The sequence below is a fragment of the Melopsittacus undulatus genome, chromosome 7 (assembly GCF_012275295.1).
Source record: "Melopsittacus undulatus isolate bMelUnd1 chromosome 7, bMelUnd1.mat.Z, whole genome shotgun sequence".
Classification (NCBI taxonomy): Eukaryota; Metazoa; Chordata; class Aves; order Psittaciformes; family Psittaculidae; genus Melopsittacus; species Melopsittacus undulatus.
In genome coordinates, this window is record NC_047533.1 from 37232142 (window position 1) to 37256764 (window position 24623).

The 24623-nt window shown below is 36.5% G+C and overlaps 1 protein-coding gene across 3 annotated transcripts in view; it reads left to right on the forward strand.

Annotated features, from left to right (window-relative positions):
* Window positions 1-24292, forward strand: part of ASB5 (ankyrin repeat and SOCS box containing 5) — a 40716-nt gene extending 16424 nt beyond the window's left edge. Inside the window, exons 2-8 of one of the 3 annotated variants that reach the window (XM_031045784.1) lie at window positions 13913-13980; window positions 17127-17206; window positions 18098-18205; window positions 19654-19804; window positions 19940-20074; window positions 22157-22348; window positions 23704-24292. In XM_031045784.1, the coding sequence (XP_030901644.1) occupies window positions 13923-13980; window positions 17127-17206; window positions 18098-18205; window positions 19654-19804; window positions 19940-20074; window positions 22157-22348; window positions 23704-23831 (852 nt within the window). In that variant the 5' untranslated portion in view covers window positions 13913-13922 and the 3' untranslated portion in view covers window positions 23832-24292. Of the gene's footprint in view, window positions 1-13610; window positions 13981-17126; window positions 17207-18097; window positions 18206-19653; window positions 19805-19939; window positions 20075-22156; window positions 22349-23703 lie in introns of those variants that run through there. The other 2 variants (XM_031045783.2, XM_031045785.2) reach the window with 2 other exon arrangements.
* The last annotated feature ends 331 nt before the right edge of the window (window positions 24293-24623 follow it).

Genomic DNA, 24623 nt, shown 5'->3' on the forward strand with positions numbered 1-24623 from the left:
TGCATACAGCTGAAAGGCACCTTCAGATGTTATTTGGATATTCTAGAATCAAATATACAGGGATTGTCTGGCAAACGTTTCGCTAACCTGTTTTTAAAATGCTTAATAATCATGATTCTTGCAGCATCCCTGCGCAATCAATCACAGCTTTTACTGTTCTCATTGCTAGGATGCTTACCACTCCACCCAAGACCTACCTAGATCTTTATTTCTGCAAACTGATACATAAAATATGATTAAGATATTTATCAGTTTTTCTCCATGTATGAAAAATAATCTATTTAAAGATTATTATCATTTGTCTTTCTACATCTGCTGTGTCTTTTCTACAATAAAGAAAAAGGGATTTAACTTAGTCTGTCCTTCTAAGTCTTGTTTTCTAGACCTGGAATTACTGTAGTTGCGCTCCTTTGGACTTGTGCCAGTTCATCGTATGCAGTTCATGGGCCTCTTTATTGAAGTCTGATTCCTCATGTTAAGCAGAATGCTCCAGCTGAGAATTTGTTAGTGCAGTCAGTGGAACTATTACTTGTGTAAAAGTGGAACAGTCATGTCATGTGCCATATATGTGATACCCTATGTATGTAAGGATACAGCCTGTAGCTTATAAAACCCATGTTAAGATAGAGTCACTGTACTATACATTTGCTTTTTTCTCTCTAAGTCTAATATGTTGTGCTGGCCTTCAGCTAACTTCATGCTTTTGATATCAGAGAATTTCTCCATTTTGCTCAAGTTCTGTTTGGAATTGTTTCTCTCTGGGCAGTTGCAGCATCTGCCATTTAGTGTCATCTACTGATTTTATAAAAATAAATACAGTACCCATTCATCCACAATATAAAAAACGGAATAGCACAAATTCAAAACAGTTTTTACTGTAGAGTAAAAGTTTGTTTAAAGTTAAAGACCCATATCTTTATGAGAATTGATTTATTAGGGTTTTTTTTTCCAGTGAAATCAGTGGTATTACTATTGTAAAAGAATTAAAGAAAAAGGGATCCATTCTATCACAAAGGTCCCATTTACTGGATTAATTTTAACTTTGACACTAATTTTGTATACTCTTACTCATATGCACATACTTCCCCAATTGAATTGAAAGGAACTGATAAGCTGTTTAGATCTAAGTGCTTTGCAATCAGGGGCTATAGCTGTGTTGTAAGTAGGCTATGGTGCCCAGCTTTTCTTTTTTTATCCTGTTGAAGTGAATGTGTATTTATTCATTACACTAGAAACTTTGGAAAAGTCAACTCTTTGTTAATTTATTTCTTTATGGAAAAAATTGCAGTACATATGTGTTTATTCCATTTTAAAATTTTGAGCCCTACTAAATGACCTACAGAAATGAACTCACTTGCAAATTAACTGTGGGTGTAATTAGCTCCTTAGTAGGCTAGTTGCAATGACAGTGATCTGCACAGTAAGATTACTTCTCTCACTGTATTTCCAGACCTGTGAAGAGTTACTAACACAGCCTTTGTACAGCTGTTGTTGGATACAAATGGGAGGATCAAAAGCAACCTTTAAATTCTCCCTACTATACTGAGTAGCTGGTCATGTCATGAAAGTGCTCTGTATATACAAGGGCTGAGTTGGACCTTCAGCTGAGTTTTATAGTTCAGTTGCTTTAGGGTGAGGTAATATCACTGTGGTATGGAGTGATTTCAAAGTGTGTGTATCAAATCTTAAGAGTTAATTTATTGTTAGGTGATTTGGGTCTGTAAGATATAAACTTTACTGACTAATGTTAAGAGCTTGGTTTGCATGGAAGAATCCATTCTTTGATAATACAGATGACTTTATGGAAGAAGATATAGGTCCTATTTATAAACTTTTTATAAGGAAAAAAGTCTTTTATTAAAATTAAACCTGATAGTAACTGTCAAAATGCTTTTAGCTGCAAGCAGAAGGTGATACAAAAGAACTTTCTTATGAAAGAATCATTTTGCAGAAGTTAATGTATCATAAATGACAAACTAGTCATGTACTTAGATACCTGGAGTCTGATTCACAAGCTAAGTAGTTCTGACAACATAAAATGCATTTCTTTAGTATCTTATTTTTTAATCATGTCAGCGCTCTTTACAAAAATTTTCATAGAATATCGCTTTATGCATAACTACACTGCTTTAAAGTAATATTTGAAAGTTCTTTGAAAACAAAATTTATATTTGTAGTATTTGAGTATAACTTCTCAAAATACACTGGTTTTTGCAGAACTGGCAGGGTGAAAGTAGCCTGATTTCTTTTAAGCTTTTCTAAAATGGTTTACTCATGAATGAGCACAGCAAGTTCTAAGCTACCTGTCTTTGCTCTGTCTGCCTTTGCCTGGCATGGTAGGAATGCTCAGTACACTAGTTACTCCTAGTTACTCTAAATTAAGCCATTATGGGATTGTGGGAGTTCAAGACTGGAGTTGCCATCTCCTTTCAGGAGTAGGAAGTTTGTAAATAGTATGAAGCCTTATGTTCCCTTGTTAATCTCATACATTGAGTGCTGTTTGGGTGGACTCAAGAAACTGTCCCCTTAAATACAACTCATAAATAGGAAATAATGCTGTGTTTCACTGTTAGAGATCCACTCTTTGGAAAGCTTGATTACATTTTGAACTGTAGTGAATGATTAGAGGAAAATTTTCCTATTATTTAGTTTTAACAAGTTGCAATTGATAATGTCACTCAGCAACAGTTGTTAGGTAGGGAAGATAGGCATGAGGCATTTTCTCAACTTGCATTCCACAGAGATCACAGTTCTATTAATAAAAGCCATATAAGACCTCTACTAGCTTCCTGGATACAATAGAGATTCATTTAGTAATGATAGGAATATTGTATGGCATACCTATTTGCCATACCACTTGGTGTAAGGCACCACATTTAGCATTTGTTTTTCATATGCAGCACGTAAGCTAATGGTGTAAAAATGCTTAAGATGGTGTGAATGTTCTTTTTTGAAAGTTCAAGACGGAGGTTTTCTTTTATACGGTTCATCACCTTCTCTTAATATGCTAAATAACTTTGCCTAGTATGACAAATAACTGCCAAAGTCAGGTACTTCAAAATAAATCTCAAGAAGACACTTGTTTAGAATGAAGCAAATGACACAACGTATCAGCAAGATACCAGAACCATTGATATGAAGAATATAATCTACCTTACAGGGGTTTTGGTGAAAGCTCCATGATGCAACTATAATGGCATGGCCAGAGCGCTGACCTATTTGCATCAATGAAAGCCAAGCACTTCTGTTGACAAGCATTGATTCTTCCCTTACTTTAAATAAAATCTTCAAGGCTAAGGAAACTTATAGTGAATATATCTGCTGGAGCCTGTTTGCATATTTGCTTCCCTGAAAGGAACTGAGATATCCTACCAGGTAGATTCCTTTGTGATTATTTTTTTTTTTAACTTCTATCTGTATTTTTATGTCAGGACCTCCTTGAGAATAGCATTGCCACAGCTGTATTTTAGAGTTAGTATAATTTACGTGTACATCCTTGAAATGCGTCTTATCTGAAGTTGGATCTTAACTTGTCACCAGCCTAGGTCCAATTTGCTTGCTTGATGCGCACACTCTTAACTCAAATGGAAATCCTCTTCATCAAATTATTCTTTGATTTTTTCTGGATGAAATGAAGGATGCTTGAATTACAAACAAGTCCAAAATGAAACGTGAACTCTGATGTATCTTAAAACCTGAAGTTTTAAAGGTACATAGCAATAATACTAAAAGATTCTCCTGGAGCAATCTGCCTGCAGGGCCTTGAAGATGACTGTTGCTAAAGAAAATCCATTAGGAAACTCCATTACTGGACTGGGGCAAGCTCAAATATATCACCTGCACTGGTCTTTTTTGTGGAGATGGGGAGTAAGGTAACAGGGAAAGACCAAAATAGCATAGCTCTCTGAAGGTGATGTTCCTTCTCTCAGTCATAGACTTGTTATGGACAGGGTTATGCTATTCACACTCCTCTCTTGTAGGGGATGTTCTCAAACATTTGCAATGCAGACGAGCAGCGAGTGAACTTCTGCCAGGTTTAGATGATGGCTTTGGGGGAATGCATTACATGCCTAAGTACTGAGCTCCCTTCATGATTGCAGCAATGCTGGCTGGTCGGTAATAAATCCATTATGGCATGCTGCATCTGTTGCACTAGTGGATGTTACTTTTTGCTACATCTAGTCTTTTTGGCAGTATGTATGATCTCTATGGCTGTTCTCTCACAGTAGTTGGCTGAAGATTCACACTGTGGTACTCTATGCCACTCCCAGGCTGACTGCTGAGCTCATGCCTTCTGTCTTCTCTGTCAATATCTGAAGTCCAGGCCTGCTTGATAACTGATTTGGCTAGATTCATCAGCATGACTGCTGTGATTTGTTTTACTTTAGTCTGTGTGTTAGCACATATTATGTGTTACCACTGCCTGCCTGCATAAAGAAGTTTGGTAAGTATGCATTGCAAATCCACAAGCCAAGAAATGTAGTAAATGTATCATTGTTCCATATTTGACTTCTGTGGGGGCTGAGACAAAACCCTTATCATATCAGAATATTAAATCTTACCTCAGCCTTCCATTCTGATTCCCAACATCCAGGGATACAAAGCCTAACAACTAAAAATTTCATGGGAAGAGATAGAAAAATTACTAGCCATCCATGCTGTTGCTACAATAATAATAATAATAATAATCATCATTCTTATTCACAGCCAAGAGAGGTAGATGGCAATGTATATAGAAAGAGCAGGAATGTGTACTAGGCTTTTTTAGTCCTTACAGTGGCATAGAGAAATGTCATTTTATGTTTGAATAACTAATGACCATTTAAGTAATGTCTGAATACTTGCTGGCATTTGTCAAGATGTGGAGGGGAGTTTGGTGACACCTGGGTAATGCTTAAGCTGGTTGTCTGCTAATGACTTATAATCGTTGTATTGGCCATGAAGTATGGCTTGATGCAAGAATGTGTTTTTAAAAAATTTAAATTGTTCCAGTCCTTTCCCTGTCCTAGTGTTAGAGCTTTATCCTGTACTTTTATAGTGCATTGAAGTTCCCTGGTGCTGAGCCACTACTGTGGGATGTAATAGTGGCACTGTGGCTTCTTAGGATTTTCGTTTTGTTGGTAACCATGTTTCTTTTAATTATTCCTAAAACCTCCTTTGTCTTGGCTTCTCCTACAGGGAGAAATATTCAAGATCTCTGCTGGTTCTTTTCTGGCAGTGTCAAATGACAGGCAACTGTTGGGGTACTGGCACTGAGAACCAAGGAGCCTGTTGATCATTTAGCTTCATGGCTATAGTCTGTTGATTACATCAGCAGGCAGAGACAGTTCCTAGTCTGTTCTAGCATTTAGTGTTGCAGATTCTGTACAGTCACTATGACCCTATCATAATCCTGGTCATCAGTGTGAATCTGAAAGTACAGAATAGGATGTGGCTCATCAGTTGGCTACCTTGAGCAGGGTTGCACACAAACCACTCATATTTGAAAATAGTGCAATTTTGTCCAGTTTTTCCAAAGTTAAATTGCTGTTATTGGAATTCAGACTGTATTGCATTGGGCTGCATCATGTGTCGGAAGGTGAAGGGTAGAGGGGGATTGTCATTGTTTTTCTTAACACTTGTGCTGTCACAATTGCATCTTTATTGCCTTAAGAACAGTCTTCAGAATAGAACAAGTTCCTCGTTGAAGGGGGGGAACAAAAATATCTTTCCATTTTCATTCCCACCTCTTAAGAACTGCTGCCCTTGTAAACTCAGAGCTATTTGCTGACAGAGAAGTTGAAACTGTACTTACACATCTTGTTATAGAAATCTGAATTTAAGACTCTTCTGAAGAAAATCACTTGAAAGTTTCCTTTAACAGCTCTTCCTCTGCATTATAAAAGTTGAATATAAATTATTAGTGAAATGCAACATCATAGTGGTTTGTTTAAAGCTTGTCTGCTAAATTAAGTCAGAATTCCAAACTCATCAGTAAAATCCTTACTCTCAGACTGTAGTGTCTACCCCTTCCTCTGGCTGCTTTTCTGCAGGTAGCTGTGTTGCTTTCATGGGTAACTGTAATCTAAATACTGTCCCTAATTGCCTGTGTGCCCAGGCAGGGGAAATAGTGGTCTGCTGTGCTTTCGACATACTTGGATGTCGACTTAAATTTCTGTATAGGTTTTCTGGCAGATTTTGGAAGCATCTGAGTGTCTTCTATAGAGAAAAATCTGAAGAACAGAATATGAATACCAAGTCGAAGTAGTTTCAAATATTAATAGTTTTATTACCTAATGAAGTCAAGAGATACTAATTTTTATATTGTAGCTAACATAATCCAGTGCATGGATGGCTGACTTAAGGAAGACCACATACTATTTCACTTCCACCTCTAACATGGAATTACTGAGTTCTTCAGTCTTACTTCACAATTTTAATTGTATGTTCATCCCCTTTTTATATCAACATTTCAAATATATTTTTAATACATTTCTAGTTGGTTTCTGATGTTGGTCTGGCTTTTCTTTTTAATACCCCTTTTATTTACACACTGCTTTAATAGGACTTTTTAGTGAGGAGGATGAATGGTTGTGCCTAGCAGAATTTAGGGAAAAGTTGATTCTAGAGTCCTGAATGGGATAAGCTACGCCTTCTTTAAAAGCTGAAGAAAGACAGTGCGCCTATTTTTATACATTGCATTCTGATGTCCTACAAAGTATTCCAAGTAACATAATAATAGAGTGGTATGTCTCTGTGGAATAGAGGGACCTTTCCTAGTACCCTTGCCTTGGAGATGACAGGTTCTGTTGGTAGCTCACTGCTTTCTATTGAGCTCTGTGTGTGAGTGACAGGGTGCTGCTGGCTCCCCTGGGGTCTTCCTCTTTGAAGCCGTGGCAGTTGTCTGTGTGTCTGATGGTTTTCTTGCCCCTGCAAGTCGCATCTCTGAAATTAGTAAGAGAGAAGGGGAGGCTGGAATATCTGTGGGAAGCAAATTGTATGAACTACTTCTGTGTTTGCACCACTATTCTAGAAGGACCCAGCTTCATTCTCAGCTAAATAGCTCACCCACAAAACTCCTACAAAAACATGTAGGTCTTTTGTTCATAGCCCACTGTCAATCCCTGTCCTGCAGTGCCAGATGCTTTTTGCTTGATCCTGATCCTCACCAGCTTCTCCCGGAAGTTCTAGGATGCCATTCCAAATGGAAAGGAATTGTAAAACTGAGATGAGCCTCAGAGCTGTGACAAAGCACAGAAATTGTCATTGATTATTTCTCACCCAGGGAATAATGCTGATACCTCCCTAACAGAGACATCCATCGTCAGCTTTCCTGTTAATTAATTTTCCAGTATTTATTTGCTTGAAGAAAACATAAATTTTAACAAATAATTCTAGAATTAAAGTGACATATTTTTAATGTGCCTTTTTTAATGAGCCCTTTAGTAAAAGCTCTGTTCAAGACTTACTTGCAGAGTCTGATTGCTGGATGTGTAGAAGTGTTTATTTCAGCCAGATACCCTGGCTCATTCAGCTAGATAAAACTGAGGAAAACAGCTGTCTGAAAGCAGCATATAAGGCCTGAGAGAGTGCAGTTTTGGTCTCTTTTGCGAGAATAACAGTAGCCCACCTGTTTCTGTTCTGTAAAAAGTATAGCACCATTCCAGTGGGGCAGTTCTCATGTGCTTCTATTTCAAGGTGAAATTTGCAGCAGCTCCTCCTTCTTTGCCTCAGCCTGCCTAACTGTAGTCCTGCCTCTGATTGTTCTCCTAAATTAAAATATGAGGGATATAGAAAATTTCATTAAATGCCTGTTTATTATGTCAGCGTTTTAGGAGTTAATTTTTGTCAGGTACTGCAAGAGGTAGTAATAATGAAAGCCTGTAATGGTAATTTTCTTTTTAAAAGTTTGCAAATGGCTAGTTTTTATATCAGTAGAAGAAGATAGGAAAAGTGGTAAAGCCAGCATCTTGGCATGTTATTAGTGCAGACAAATCACTGTCCTTTTTATGCATTTGGAATTTTACAGATTGCTTCTCCTTGCAGATTTCTGTTGCATAGTACCAGTGTGATACACAGTAACAAAATCCCCGCCCCTAAACCCCCCCCCCAAAAAAAACACCAAAAAACTCAAAAAACCTCCCATTTTGTTTTTTATTATTTAGATAATATTGACTTGTGCTTCTTTTGACAAGACTGCAGCCTTACTTTCATAATGGGATCAGACTTTCAAAGAACCAGTGAAATCTTTTATTTTGCAAGTCAAACCATGCTTTTGCTTATTCAGGTTTTATTTTGTAGTTGACATCTGTAGGATACCTTGTCCCCTATTAGAAAAAAAAAAAAATCCCCAACCAACCCAAAGCAAAAAAAAAAAAAAAACTCCAATAAACAACCAAACAACAACAAAATTCCTATAAAACCACAAAAAAAAAAAAGGAAAAAAATGGGAAGTGCTTCATAGTTTCACGGATTCTTCTAAACTCCAAAATCTCTCTTGACTGCAAATTACATGAATAAAGCTTGATGCACTATAATTATTGTTTCTATTACTAAAAGAATTGACAGTCTGAGAATACAGCTTTAGTTTTTCTGGTTTAGGCTGCTTATTATTCAAACAACAAAGCATAGAATACTTATGCTTTAAGAATCTGTTTCTTTTTTTTTTGTTATGTTGTTAAAAAACTAACATCTTCTTTCCATTTAAACCATGTAAATAGTTAAGACTCATGCTGTAGCTAAGCTGATTCTTTCTCCGTTTTAAAAATAGAAAATGCTAGAGCAGTCCTTCCCTTCCCCCACTACGTACTCACTAGTCCAAGCTAGTAAATGTTACTGAATGGATTTCAGTGTTGTAGCCATTCTACAGTAAGTACAGCAAGATCCTTTGTGAAAAACCAAAAGGAGGAAAAGAGGTAGTAGAAATCCCTTTGGCAGTGCTCGTCAGACCAGAGTACCTGCACCAATGACAGACAGGCTTTCCTCGAGAAACAAATAATGACAACAAGCACTGCTGTTCAAAGGAGCCAGAATCTCCCCAAAAGATGCCTAGAATATATAGGGGAGTGTCCTGCGAAACGAAAAGCTAGCTGGGGTATTCTGACCAGCCAAGGTTAGTATAGCAGCCATTTCAGCAACTGTGTACTGAAATATGCTAAGCTGACCCAATTTGTGATATTCTAGCTTTAAACTGTTTTTTGGTTTTTATTTTCTTAGCTGTGATATAAATGCATGCTTATGTTAGTGGCACTTTATTGTCTTGCATGGGTTAACATAAGGGTGTTGAAGCTATTTTAGTCTGTTCTGCGCTCTTATCAGCTGATCTAAAATACCTTTTCTTGTTTATCTGCCCTATTTGTTTTATGCAAGTGTTTAAGGCTTGACTTATCCTGACTTTTGCTGTCCTGTCACAAGGTAACTGGATACTGAGGGGTAATTGTTTACAGCAAGTAACCGGGGAAGGAAAGGAGGGGGAGGAGTAAACTTTACATATAACTTTATATGTAAAGTGTATGGGTAGCTGAAATAGGAGACAATGGAGGAACTACAGGTGACAGAACCTGTAATTTGCTAGGATATTAAAACCAAAGAGAAAATTGTAAAGGTTTGCACAGAGAAGTACTTAGGAGGCATTTAAGTTGCTGAACACATGTTTTCAGCCATGAAGAACAAACACTATTCTAAAAGAAGTGTTTTGGACTGCAATTGTCTGTGTCATATTTTCCTATATCTTTCATAACACAAGTGTGTAAAAGGAGGCCATGAACAATTGCAAGAATAATAGGAATATTTTAATCATAATTATTCATATAAGTCATCATAATTCCAGTTTACATTGATCTTGTCATAAGGCTTAGAGTGAAGAAAAAAAAAAGAAAGAAACCCATGATAATAAGATGTCAAATTAAAACCTGGAGATGTAAAAATAGTCAAGGAAAGGGAGATTTGATATATTGTACATAAAAATATTTATGCATTTACCGTGTAAAATATAACTGTATGCTACAGGAATCGGAGGTATTCTTAAAATACCTTTGCTAATTTCCAGTACTGCCAGTTTTAGAATTAAGCAAAATTCAAGAACTTAAGCAACAGTTACCATAGCTTCACAAGTAGCTGTTTGAATATTTTAATATGCAGTGTATCTTTTGCCCTCACACTGTTTGCTGTTACAGATTTCCTGATCTATAGAAAGTTCTGTTTCTGAACATTTCAGCTAGTTAGGTTAGTACTTTCCAAAACACGAGGACATTCTTCCTTGAACAGAAAAGAAATACACAAGTTTATCAATGTTAGCACTAATCCTCCTCAGTATGGTTCTGGGTTAGCCTCTTTTGCCATTCTTATAAAGAAATAGCCAAATTCAAGTTTTGAAATTTTGAAAATCACAATAAAATATGGAAAGTAATTTTTCCTGAAGAATCCATCTCAATTCAGTGCAGCTACTTACAACCTCTTTGTGACTGCCAAGCCGGGCGTATATGTATTTATTGATGGACATCCTTGAAGTACTGAGAGGCTTGTGTTGCAGTTGAGGCTTCTGGTTGTTGCAGTTCACTTGAATAGCAAGTATATCTAATATCAAGTCTGAAGGAGGCTGTGTTCTTCCCTCTCGGTTCCCATCCATGGAGGTATCCAAACCTGACTTTATTCTTCAGCCACCCTTGCAGACCAAAGTCATACTGCAGTGCATCATGTAATTAAATACGCAGATTGGAAAATGGACTAAAAGTGATGCAGGAGGTGGGATATGCCATCATAAGATTTGGTAGAGGGGTGAAAAGTTAGAGTCATGCTAGGAAAAGGTCTTCAGCCTACTAGCTTGAGGGTCCACAGCTGGGCTAGTTTACCAAAGTCTCCTGCATGTGGCAAAAGTCAGCACACTAGGCCCAGGTTTGCTGCCAGCTGGATTCTGCTTTTAAGGCTAGGGTTTAGGTCATGTGCTGCATTCACTCTCCAGCAGGCTGGGAAAATACTAAGAATTTTGAGCACGGCTAGGGGAATATTGCTTGCGGACTGGATTAAGGCTGAGACTGCATTTAAGGAGCAAAATTATTCCAGGCAGAAGGTCTCCAGAGTCTGGGCTCAGCTCAAAATGTTCGTATGCCTTTTCTGTCACTTTCTAGTTGGGAAGGCTACTTAAAAGCCCTTACTTTGTGACTTTTTCAAGGAAATAATAACAGCCTAAGAGTACTACCACCTGCTCCATGTACTCAAATCAAATCTGATGTGGATCTAACAGATCACTGAATTTAGAGGTTGATGTGATTTTGTACTTGTCACTACCTCTGGCACACAGAGCTTGCAAGCTGCTTTCAGCTAGAAAATTATCCATTCAGTTGTTGAGCCTTCAAGAAGATGGCAAAACCAAACTGTTCATGAGCAATGGACCAGGGGAGTTGTGGCTATGCTTTCATGTGATGTGAGAAGGGGTTAACACACTTCCTCCTGTGTGTGCAAAGCCTGGCACAGCTGCCATCATCATTGCCAGTGCCTTCACGTAGGATAATGTTGCTTCTGTCGGGAGCCAAGTGAGCTATATTTGATACTGCTGCTGTGATTTTTTAGAATTTTTAATAGAGTTTAGTGACTCATGTCTCTGTGTGAAATGTGTGTAAAATTGCAATACCAAAGCACTCAAAATTTAGGAATTGTTAAAAGTAACCCTGCCTGTGTCACACTGATTTGACCCTCTGATGCATTGTCACAGTATCATAGAATGGTCAAGGCTGTAAGGGACCAACAGAGATCATCTAGTCCAACCTCCCTGCTCAGTCAGGGTCATCTAGAGCACATTACTCACAACTGTGTTCAGAAAGTTCTTGAGTATCTCCAGGGAAGGAGACTCCACAAACCTTTCTGGGCAACGAATTCCAATGTTCAGTCACCCTCAGTATTTGACAACACAGTCACATGCTATACTTTTCCACAAAGCCCCTTCTTTCTTTGATGTGCAAGATGGGTGATGTGCTGAGAATGCAATCACTTTATACTCAGAAAAAAATACACCTTATATTTTCCTGCATGTTGTAAAGTTTAGAAGGCCTGTAGTGAATGGTAGGGAAAAAGGGTTAACATTTTAATGTCCTTAAAAGCAAATTCTATTCTTGTCTTCACTGTGGCACCTGTGTGTTTTAAGACCAATCGCCTAACCTGAAAGTTTCTTGACTGATCATGGTTATTATTATCTAAGGCTGAAATTTCAGAAGCTCAAAGGTCTCATAACCATAATTAAACTATGCTTTCAGTGTACACTCTAAGGCCTAACTACTCTGACAAAAATAAGCTATTAGATTGGTCTTACAATTTTAGCGTTAAAACTCTCTATGTTTTGGTTCCTTAGTTATAAAATAGTTATAAAATTATAAAGATAGATTCAGCAAGGGGTTTGAAGTATTCTTTGTTATCAGGAGAATATCATTAAAATGTAACATAAAGTTAACAATGTTATAGTCAGTTTATAATTTGGATAGCATATCTCAAAGAGCAAGAGATCCTATTAGATATGGAGGTAAAAAATAGATGGAATGCTAACTCACTCATTGAATAAACAGTGGAATGGCAAAACCACTGATCATGGGACTATAATGTTAGAGATTTTCTGTTCTATTTATTGATCCTGTCTGTTGCTTCAGTTGCCACAAACTGAAACACTCAAAATACATCTTAAGGAATAAAAGGGAGCAGTGATAAACTTATACATAGCATTTGTTGGATTTGCAGAATTGAATGTTAGCTACAACAGTTCCAGAATAGTTTGTGTTTCTCATCTCCCAATAAAGGACTGTGGCAGGATCCTACTTTTGGGTTTTCTCTGATGATACTGCTTTTTCTGGGGGCTGGGACAACATCTATTAACCTTTATGCAGTATTTTTCTGAAATGATGAGCGTTGGCATCAATCTTCTCCCACTGAAGTCAGGGAGGAGCCTTTCATTCATTTCCAGTCTTCCTTGCTTCAAAAATCCCATTTTTAATTTTTTTTAATATACCTTTTATACTGAGGTGGGGTTTGCTTTTCTTCGGTTTGGTTTTTTTGTTTGCTTGTTTAAGACTACACAAATTTTTAGAAATAAAACTGAAAAGGACAGGATGAATGGAGTCAAAGACTACTACAAAAATGCATTTCTACTTAGTATTTTACTGTTATGATCATAACTACATGACATGACAAATAATAACATGACAAATAATAGGTAAATGTAAAGAAATGAAGTCTGTGGGAAAACATGAAGAAAAGAATATTAATGACTTAGAAATGGATCAAAGTTAGAATTAAAAATCCCCATTTTGGGGGTTTTCACTGCTGTGAATGGTTATCAGACCCCCAATTTAACAACCAAAGAATTGTTTAGAAAATGACTGAGGCAATAGTGAGCTGCTAAAAGAAAAACACAGTTCAGCATACAAATCAAATAGCATTTGGAATATATTCAGAATATCTGTGCGTATTTCTTTTCTACGTATGTTATGAGTAAGTAGTAAAATAACATGAATATTTGGCAGTGCTTCCCTTACAAATTTGTGTACTAGCACTGATATTTGAGGATACAAAACTGTGTATCTCATTGCACGAGGTTAAAAGGGAGGAGTTTGTCCTGCAGTTCTTATTCTCCTCAAGGTTCTCTTGATTTCACTGTGAGTTTCTCTTGTGTTGAAATTCCAGTCCATCTGTCTTGGAAGGCAAATGCACAGTTACTGGCACTATGAAAAGTTGTTATATTACAAAATGAAATGTGAAAATGAATAAAAGGGGCTGCAGTCTTTCAACATAAGAAAAGTAACTGGCAACTTGTTTATGCGCATATCATCAAAGCTGTGTTTACTGAAGGGTGCAAGTTCGTGTTACAGTGAGCTGCTGATCTCCTTCCAAACATAGCTGGAGTGAACAGGCCCAACTAGCAAGAACAGATGTTTATTTTTTTATTTTCCAGATTGAAAGAAATGAGTAGGATTTATAATTGCAATTGGCTGGAAGTGCCATGGGGAGATGGAGACTTAGGTATTGTATGATACTTTGTAATTTATTTGTTTTTAACTTCACCTGTTAATGCAGTGAATATATTTATTCTTTCTTGTTAGTGTTTACAAAGCAATGTAGGCTGCCCTTCCTTGTAAACTATACACCAGAGAACTTGGAACTAATGTGACTTCTATCTATATACAGAGATACTTTGTAGTCAGCGTGTCAGAGCCAACTTCAGTAGGGAATTAATGCATTAACAGTTTCGGAATAGATCATGTTTGCCAAGACTGCTGTTACAGACAACAATGGATGAAAACTGTCCTTGTTTATGTTCTTGTTAATGCTTTCTAAGTGAGAGACATAGCAAGTTTGTAGGTTAACAGGAGGCAGCAATCTAGACAAAAAATTTAAGACACCTTTGATGTTTGTTTATGATGCATATTTATCTTGAATATATTCTTGTTCCTGTGGTATTTACTGATGAATTACTGTTTAGTGATAAATCAGGTGTAATGTGAGATTTTTTTTTTCCAAACTGGGTTTGCACAAAAGTTTCTGTAGCATTTTGGTTGTAGCTTTTATTTCTAGTAGAGATGATACAGGCCTTTTGTATTTAATGGATTTAGCAGAAACAGCTAGCTGCCGGATGTCTCTATGTGAAGACAGGGATATGAAGTGGGTCTAGGTGCAAAATAGAGCTCACAGTGATATCTGGCATCACTTTATTGATCTCAAATGTCACTGGAGTAATGACATTAACAGACGTACTTCTGGGCAATCCAAGAGGAAAGAAGGTGAAGGGAAGAAAGGTGGAAAACATGTTGCTTTCAGATCGTACCTGCACATTTGTTCTGTTTAGAGTTACAAACAGCTACAAAAATGTAGTGTATTTATGGGCATAAACACCTCACAACACTTGCAATTTTATTAGATGTTTTTCTTTATAATAATGTGTCATTTTTTCGCCTGTTAATTTAGGAGTAGGATAAACTGTCAAGAAGTTCTCATCTATAGCGACAGGGTGACAAAATTTCAAATGCAGCCTCTAAATACAGCTATCATTATTTTTGAGGAATTTTTGCAGCTGCCAGCGGGAGAACTTAATGGATCTAATTAAGTTGAATTAAAACAACTTGAGAGCTGGTTCACATACTGCTAAGAAGGAAGACATTGGTCAAAATTCTCATAGTGATTGCACACATCCAGCCTACAGTAGGATTAATATATCTTAGCTTATTGGGATGACAGAGAAAATACTGATGTGTTGTCAAAATTGGGTCACTTTCAGATTTCTGAGGTCAGGTTTTGTAGTCTAATACCCTTAAAATCCCAGTCACTTTTGCTTACAGTTTTTTTAGCTGTTATTCTGACTAACAGTAAGAATTGCAAAATATTACATTTAGTAAACCTTAAGTAAAAAGTATAGGAAATCACATCAAAGTTTAGTGCAAATAATTCTGGGGGTACTGGAAGCTGGATCTTGCCTGTGAAGGACCCTCACAGATGCTAGATACCCTGACAGAATAGAAATCTCCATGCATTTTTAAGATCAAGTTTACAAAGCTTTAATTTGCTGCATTTTTTAACATCTGTGATCAGCTTTGTATGGTTTTAGGGTAATTTTAATACTCAGCAGTGCTTTTTGCTATGTTTTTTGATCTGAAGAGCATTCAGTAGTGTTGAGTTCTACAGTGTAGTTATTTGTTCTGTGAGGAGATACAGTCTTATATCTGAGTAAGTTTTAGTTTCGTTCATTAACACCTCTAGGAAAGCTGAGGTTTTATCTCAATTTCCATATTGTGCACTATTTCACAGGCTTTAACTGTGCCCCAATTTCTTTTCAGGTTGAGCAGTTTTAATCTTTTCTGTCATTTGAGGGAGCTGTTTATTGTAACCAAAAGTGTCCTTTCTGAAACAGGCCAGTGGACAGAAGGGGTCCAAAAGGAAATGGAAATTGTGTATTTCTAGTGAATAGTTACCTTAGAACTTAGAGGGATGACTGCCTGTGATTGAGCAATAGCCTCCTTATTTAAAATTCATCATCCTGTCACCAAATTGCAGTAACTGGCTTTGCAGGCAGACCTAGTTCATTGCAACAAAGTCAAAATAACTTTACGCATTAGAGATTTATTTGCTGTTGTTACCAATTCATTTTACTTAGCTAATTCTCTCTGCCTTTGTGCAGGGACTTTTGAGGATTGATATTTCTCACATGAGTGATTGCATTGGCATTTTTAGAGTTCCAGTTCTCACAAGAATAAATACTGGTAATTTATAATATATCTTGAAGATGGTTCTTCCTTGCACAATCTCTCAAAATTTGTCTGCAACATTCATAAAGTAAATTGGTATCAGCTGTGTTTGCAGCCATGTCTGGCTAGAATGGATCTGTCAGTGGCCCATCTTTTAGAGGAAAGTACAGGTTCTTCACCAGGAACCATGGGATGACCCTGAGACCTGGGCTGGGAGTTAAAGGCGGGTATGTGTGGGTAAGGTGGGGTTGTTGGTTTTCTTACTTCCCTCTTCCCCCCTTCGTTTTTGTGGGTGATAAGAAAATGAAAATATATGCCAAATCTTTACATTAAGCATATCTGACTTTTTAGTTCCAATAGCGAACTGGAACGAGAACTTAGACTCATTTCTACTATAGCCATTTTTAGTGTGATTCTCACCATACTTCTTTCTTTGCACTTGTGTAGTAGCCGCAGAATAATTTCATACATGAGGATTTCAGTATTGATTTTTATATGCCTCAGCTTTTTCAGGACTTCTTTAGGCAGGTTTATGTCTAGTTTAGGTCCAAATATCAGTTTGCTAAAATCTATAAATTTCTATATGCCCGCTGCAAACATAAATTATATTAAGTTTTTAAAGGAACAAAAATAGAAGTGAGAGATAGGAAACATGGTAGTTGATGGATTTATTAAATCAGATTAATGAAATTGGTATATGAATATTTTGTTGTCTGCAACACATAATCATTTATTACAGCTGTTTACAGTTAATAATAGAGCAGTTTTTATTGTCTAGAAACTGATCATTTGAACTAGAGTCTCTAAAGAGGAAAAAATTTCATTGGACAGTTGTCTTCATTCTTTGTATTATGTTTTTTGCTTTGCTCTATGCATTTCAAAATCTTCTTAATTCATATGGTTTACTCAATAAATGTTTTTATTATATAGGTTCTTGGGCAGATCGCTCACCTCTGCATGAGGCAGCCAGTCAAGGACGTCTTCTTTCTCTAAAGACTTTATTGTCACAGGTGAAGGCCATGTTCTTGATATTTCTTTCATTTCTAATGTTACTTAGTCTCTCATAGATTATTAATGCAGATTTGGTATGCTTTCCTTTGCTTTGTTCGCTTGAATTTTGCAGAGCAATACACATTTAAGATTTTTTTAATGTGATAAGATACAAGTTAATATTTTAAATATATTCTCTGTATGTTTTAAAACTTCTCTCTTCCCTAAAAAAAACTTGTCAAAGCTGTATCTAAATTCATATCAATCTTCCCCTCTTGCATAGTATGTTAATGCAGTTCTACTGTGTTAAGCCCTCAGGTAAATAGAGCTGGTCAGGAAGATACTTGCTGAGGGGAAGAATCACTGAAACATTCTGGGTTTTGCACAGCTGTGGTTTAAAAAATATATATATTTTTTAATACAAAGGGAGGGACTGTGAACTGCTATACTTATACTATTACAGTATTGTCATATTATCTACTACAATACTAAAAAATTATACTATGGAATACATTTGATAAAAGCCAATAGATACAACGAGTAGTTCTTAAGAATCAAGCAACATCTACTGCAGAAAATTTCAAAGGCTTGATGATTTTATCAGTCCAAGACATGTTTTCCTTGCTAAATTCATGGTTTTAGATAGTTCAAACCTTAAGTTGGAGAACCATGGTATCACAGAAAAGTTTAGACTCAGGGCCTTGTTGATTTTTAAAGATCACCATCAGTGGAGATGCATCAACCTCTCTGAACCCCTGTTCCAGGGTTTCACTGTCCCCACAGTGATTCTTTTTGTGTTCACTGAAGATTTATTTATTGCAAGTAGAGTTTTAAGCCTAATTATTGTAGACTATTAATTTGAAAAAACCAGTTGTTTTATGATCTTTATATGTCATTCATGTCCTGTATAGGGGTACAATGTTGACACACTAACAATTGACCAAGTAACACCACTTCATGAAGCCTGCTTGGGAGATCATGTAGGATGTGCAAGAATTCTTCTTGAAGCAGGAGCAAACGTAAGGAGGTTTGATTTTGTATATGGAGTCCAGTGCTAACCTTGGTTTAACTGAGAAGGATATATTCCATGATTTGTGTTTTAATTGGTATTTCTCTCTGCTCACCCTATTGCTTGTATTGCTCTCATTTAATTATAATAAACTGCCATCTGAAAGCTAGCAAAGGAAAGCAATGGGCAGACACTAAGACAAGTGACAAACTGGAGAGAATCTGCTAGCAATATGTCACCAGCCTTATTTCTTTGAATTTCATTACATTATTTCTGTTGTAACTATGGAATGCATCCCTCTTCTCTTCCATTTTCTTCTGGCTTTGAGTGGCTTCCAGAAGATTGCTCTTTTAATCTTTTAGTCTCCAGAATGTCTTTTTGTCACACTGCACTTGTGTGATCTTAAAGTTCTTTGGTCTGAGAACAAAAAGGCACATCTTTTCTGTGCTCCTGACACAGGCTGTTATCCCAAAACTTTATGGGACCTTAGAGACCACTTTCCTACAATCTTTGCTGACACTGCAAATATATGCATAGTTCACCAAATCTCTGATCTTTCTGATGGAAATATTTATTGTCCTTAAAATTCAGTCTTGACAACCATGTAGATTATATTTGTTATTACAGAAGATGAAGAAGAGAAAATGTACATAGATGTTTCCAAACCCAATTCCTCTTCACCTCAGCTAGCATGAGGATCCTAAAGACACAAATCTAGACATCCTATGAGCAAAACTATAAGAACAAATATAATTTTTCTATCTAATTTTTTTTTAGTACTTTTTATTGCTTTGGTGGGCTTGGGTGTTGTGTGGAAGAGGATATGCCAGAACCTGGGAAGGAGTCCTCTCCTAATACCTGTGCTCCCTCTTTTAGTATGATTATCCCTCACAAGTTTGCCTAGTTTCTCTCCTCATTCTCTCACACTGGGAATATTCAGTTAACAAGTGAGTTGATGAGGTTGGTATTAAATCAGCAAGCCTGTACTATCAGCTTTGTTTCCATCCTGTGAAATATTCCTTTGACCAGGAGGTTAAAACCACAGAAGAAAATGGAAAATCTCACATCTAACATGGAGTTTGCATTCTTAACAGAGCTGTGGAGAGAAACCCCCCATTATCCCATTATTATCCACAGTGTATATTTTCAGCATCAGTGAAACAAAGTGCAGTGGCTTTCAAAAATTATTTACTGGTCAGGTGTTAATGTGTGCTCTTTGTTATTCCAGGTGTGTTTTGGTTTATTCAACATAGTTTAACCAGAATAATAGTAAACTAATTTTAACTGAGGGATGTGGTGAGAGGAAGACAGTAGCACAGGGACTGATCAATTAAGCAATCAATTCTAGCCACTTATTTTGGGGGTTTTTTGTTATTCTAATGCAATTTCTAACTATATCCTGTTCAAAATTTTACCTTTCTTTCAGTTCTGTTCTGAAATAGATTTTATATATTCTAGGTAAACGCTACAACAATTGATGGAGTCACACCTTTATTTAATGCATGTTCAAGAGGCAGTGCAGCATGTGCTGAGCTCCTGTTAGAGTATGGCGCCAAAGCTCAGTGGGAGTCCTGCCTTCCATCACCAACGCATGAAGCAGCCAGTAGAGGTAAGAAATTACCTGCTGAATAAATGTGGAGCACTCAACAAATGTCTCAATGACTTTGTTAAGAAATGTGTCTTGTTTTGTCTATGAAACAGCTTACTGAAGTTGAGCAAACTCTGTCATGCTTTGTACTGACAGGTCACAGTGAATGTCTGGAGGTACTGATATCCTCAGGTATAGATATTGACCAAGATCTCCCGCATTTAGGAACACCTCTGTATGTAGCCTGTGTTTCACAGCAGATCCATTGTATTCGAAAGCTTCTTTATGCAGGTATGTAATGTTTTAAATAGAAGTATTGGTAATTTGTATAATAAGCCTTTGAAGTGAGCTGTGCTCCACAAGTGAAACTAGAACCCTTGCTTGCAGGGTTGTACTATGAAGTTTATTCTGTGCTGCATGTTTCCTTATGATAAGTTACTGGGTCTTTCATAATTTTTGTGGCGTAGCAAGCATATTAGGGAAAAAAGAAGTAAGACAAATAAGAACAGATGTTCTAGTAGATGCAAATTTTTAGCATCTAATACTGACAGCTTTGTAGGTGTTCATTTTCTGTAGGAAAAACAAAGGTTAAAAATTGGCTTTTGAGAAAAGAATTTTTTACAGTAGTCATTGAGCTTTCACCAGAACATTTTTAGCAATGTAGTCACACCACTTTTCATTTTTCAGCATGTTCTGATAGATCTTTTTACAAGGCATAGAGACTGAGTTGCCAGAGAGAAGTAAGGTAAAAGGCATTTGATCCCTAATTTCTCATTATTTAATCAGTGAGGAAGAGGTGTTGGAGGCTCAGTCTATTTCAGCATAAGTCCAGAGATACAACTGGCACAGCTAAAGGATCATCTGCTGTATTTCAGGTGACAGAAAAGGCTTTTGTATTCTGCAGCACAATGCATGAAAATGTATATATGAATAATTACAGACTTGCCATCTTTGCATTGGAATCGTTTTCTTAGTTAACTGCAGGTTATTTAAAACTTAAGCAAGCAGTTAAATTGTCTCTCATAAAGTCAGTCTCCTTGTATGATTAACTGTTCTGTGTCATGATTTTTATATTTAAGAACCACAGGGGTATAATTAGTGTATTTGGGATTCAAATACTACCATACATTAAAAACAGTAACAGAAGGACATATTCTACACTCATTGGCGGCCTGAAATAGAAAAGAGTATGTAAATTGCAATTTAAGTAAACCGCTCATGTGAATCTGATTTTTTTCTTATTTCATCAATTTGTAAAGATGTATTGGAAGTTGAAAAGCAAATAGACAATGAAATAAGCAAGAGAATAATACTGTGGAATTGTTTCCAAATTGTTAATACTGAGAACAGTGGTTTATTCAGACTTCAATTCTAATTGCCTGGCCTGTGATATTATTATTTTACCCAAATGGAGATTAAAAAGGAAAAAAGTATTGATTAAGGGAGAAAAGTTGGTACAGAAGCCAATATTTGGTCTCAGAAGATTAGTAAATCTCTTTCAAGAAGTCTGGGTTTTTCTTCTAGAATAGTCTAGAAAGCTGTCCAGCCAACCTCAATTTTAGGTGATTAACATCTTGCCTATAAAGGAAATTCTTTCATACTGGCTAGTTTTATTTAATTCTTATATGGACTATTTTTTTCTGGAATATGAGTGCATTATTGCAAAATAATTTAGTTGGTTTTAATTTAATATAAGTTAGGAATTCCTTATTAATACAGAAGTGCAATAGTTGCAATTTTGTGGATTAGGAGAATGAATGGTTTGTTGGGTTTTTTTTTTTGTTTTTTTTTTTCCTATTGGCTTTCTTGACTTAATTAAAATTAAGTCCTTTATAGAAAAATCCTTAATAATGGTTGAATGGGATGAGAATCTATTTCAAACCCTTTGGCAACTTCAACACATGAAAAACTGTAAAGCATCCATGTTACATTCCTTGCTGAGTTGGTGTACTTACAGAAATATAAGTACTACAGCTTAGTGATCATTTTTGTAGACTTAAATAGGGAAAGTATATTTTTATGTAGTGCAAATACTCTCTAACATGTACAAAATGTACTTTTTTATTATTACGACAATAATGATGCTCACATGACCTAATCTGATTTTTCTTTTCCTTTTATTTTTGTGAAGTGTTTTCCTTTGAAACCTAGTTATGCTTAGGTAGTAAAACCTAGGATAAGTGTACGGGTTCAAAACAATCCACTCATATGATTAGCTACATTGCTATGTGACAAAATTAATGAGGTGGCTAACTTCACTGTGGGGTTCTAGGACAGTGGGTGTTTTTTTGTTTGTTTTGTAATATCATCTTTACTCAATGACAGTTTTGATTGATCTCTTCTTACGTCTCCTTATGTGCATCTGCCCACCAGGTGCCAATGTGCAGAAAGGAAAGCATCTGGAAACCCCACTCCATGCTGCTGCCCAGCATTCTAGTACAGAGATTGTAAACTTACTCCTTGAATTTGGGGCAGACATAAATGCCAAAAATACAGACTTTGAGAGGCCTGTCGATTTAGCTGCTCCAAGCAGTTTAGTGGAGAGAGTGCTGCTCCTCCAGGAAGGTAATATTGACATGTGTCTCTTTGCAACTGTCATTTGTATTCTTAAAAACAATCGCCTCCCCCCACGCCCCTGAAAAAACCCCAACAGCCCATACAACCCATGTTGCAGAAGCTAATGCTGCGCTTTATGAAATAATCAAGTGAATTCCTTTCTGACTATGAAAATACCCAGTAATATTTAGTCTCAGGACAGAGCCTGTTGACCAAGCAGCATCTGAATTTTTACAAGCCAGAAAAGTATCTTCCTATGTTTACTAGGTGTTTACACAATTATACATTAAATGATACATTAAAGCTACATTTTTATTGGCTGTTACAGACCTTTTCTTGTTAAAAAGAAACAGAAAATTTCAATTTCAGATGAAAAACATATTTAGTCTTGACCAGCTGTCCCAATAATTTTAAAAATATCTTTTCAAGTGCATGTAAAGCAGTTTATTTTGATAGTAGGCAAAAAGTTTCATTTTCTGAATTTTCTTTGCTGCTTTATTTATATCTGAGAAGTAGTTACTGGCACTTTACAGTCCCTTAATACTCTTGCGGTATGTTGCCTTAGAGGGAGAGAGAACATCCCAAAGGGAATTGGATTTGCTCAGACTGACCTATGTGCAGCATAAAAATAAGTTAAAAAAAAAAAAAGGTGGGGTATAAGCAGAGGAACTATTGCAGTAACTGTGAACATGTCTTTAGAGGTATTACTGATTAATGATTTTCTCCAGTCTGAATGCTGCTAAAAAGGAAAAAACCTCTAAAAACATTTGGTTATCACAAAATTATCAAGGTCACGAGGATTTTTAAAAGCCACAGCAAACATGTGAAAATGAAAATGAATTGACATGGAATGCATGTGGGTTTGTTTCCCAGGAAACACAGCAATGTGTTCATCTTGAGGGAGTGGGGTCTTAGAGGGACAAAGGCGTGATCATGAGCTAGTAAGTGCAACAAACATGGTCCAGGGTCTCGGGGCATTTTCCCTACTTATGTGTGTTGCAATGATGCATTGGTAGTGCAGCCTGTAGTGCTGTAGTATGTATTTCACCTGCCATGTGAATAAAAAATAAAAATACGATTTCCAAAGTTGCTGACATGTTAACATATTTTCTGGGAGCAGGTTTTTAATTTAAAAACACAGATTTGCTGACCTGATCTTGCTTTTTTGAGTGTTTGCCTGATTATAAATAAGGCTTCAGTAGCCCCAGTATTTCTCTTTGAAGGCAAAAAGGCCATGAAGAAAAAGGACAAATTTGCAAAATGTGGACTTTTTTTTTAGAAATCCCATTATTGTGCAAGACTGTTGTAAAACAAGTACTGGCCTTCACACCTGTATGATTATATCCTTTCTTTTTTGTTTGCAGCCACACCCTCTTCTCTTTGTCAGCTCTGCCGATTATGTATCCGAAATTACATAGGAAGAGCTAGACTGCATCTTGTCCCACAACTCCAGTTGCCAACCATACTGAAGAATTTCTTACAGTACAGATAACAGAGTAACTAACCTTTATGAACATGAATAACAAGTACTTCTGTTTATTGTATGTTTTACCTAAAAAACTGCTGGGCAGAAAAATGCCATTTACATATTACTTTAAAAAAATATGTATCTTTGACAGCTGGTGTTGGTAAATAATAATTGGGAACCATTCAGCAATTGGTACCAAGGTGCTATTAAGGCTGAATTGAATAAGTGTGCTCATACTTGGAGGAAATTATTGTATAGCTTTAGCTTAACACTTACTAAATAGCTTTAGTGCTGTTAATTTTAATTGTATTTACACTTCTAAGATCTGTTTGACACATCTGAAACATGAAGAGTTTCTTCATTATTATTTGTTAAGTTTGTCCAGTTGGAGTCATTATTTTATCTGTTTTTAAATTTCCATTGTTTGTGTACCTAAAAATACTGGATGACAGGTGCACTATATGCATTGTTAACAATAATAATAAAAAATGTTAATTTTTTTCTTTTTCCTTATATAGAAAATTCATTAATGAAAAAGTGTGAGAGAAACTTCCTTTATTTCCTTCTAACTGCCTGTGCTGTGAATTGGAATTATGCTGCTGCGAATATAGCCGTAGTTTTTTCAGCCACACACACTTCTGTGGTGGGGTGACCCTGGCTGGACACGAATATCCCACGAAAGCTGCTCTGTCACTCCCCTCTGCAGCTGGACAGGGAAGAGAATATATAACAAAAGGCTCATGGCTTGAGATAAGAACAGGGAGAGATCACTCACCAGTTACTGTCACTGTTTAATTTATCTCTAATGAAATCAGA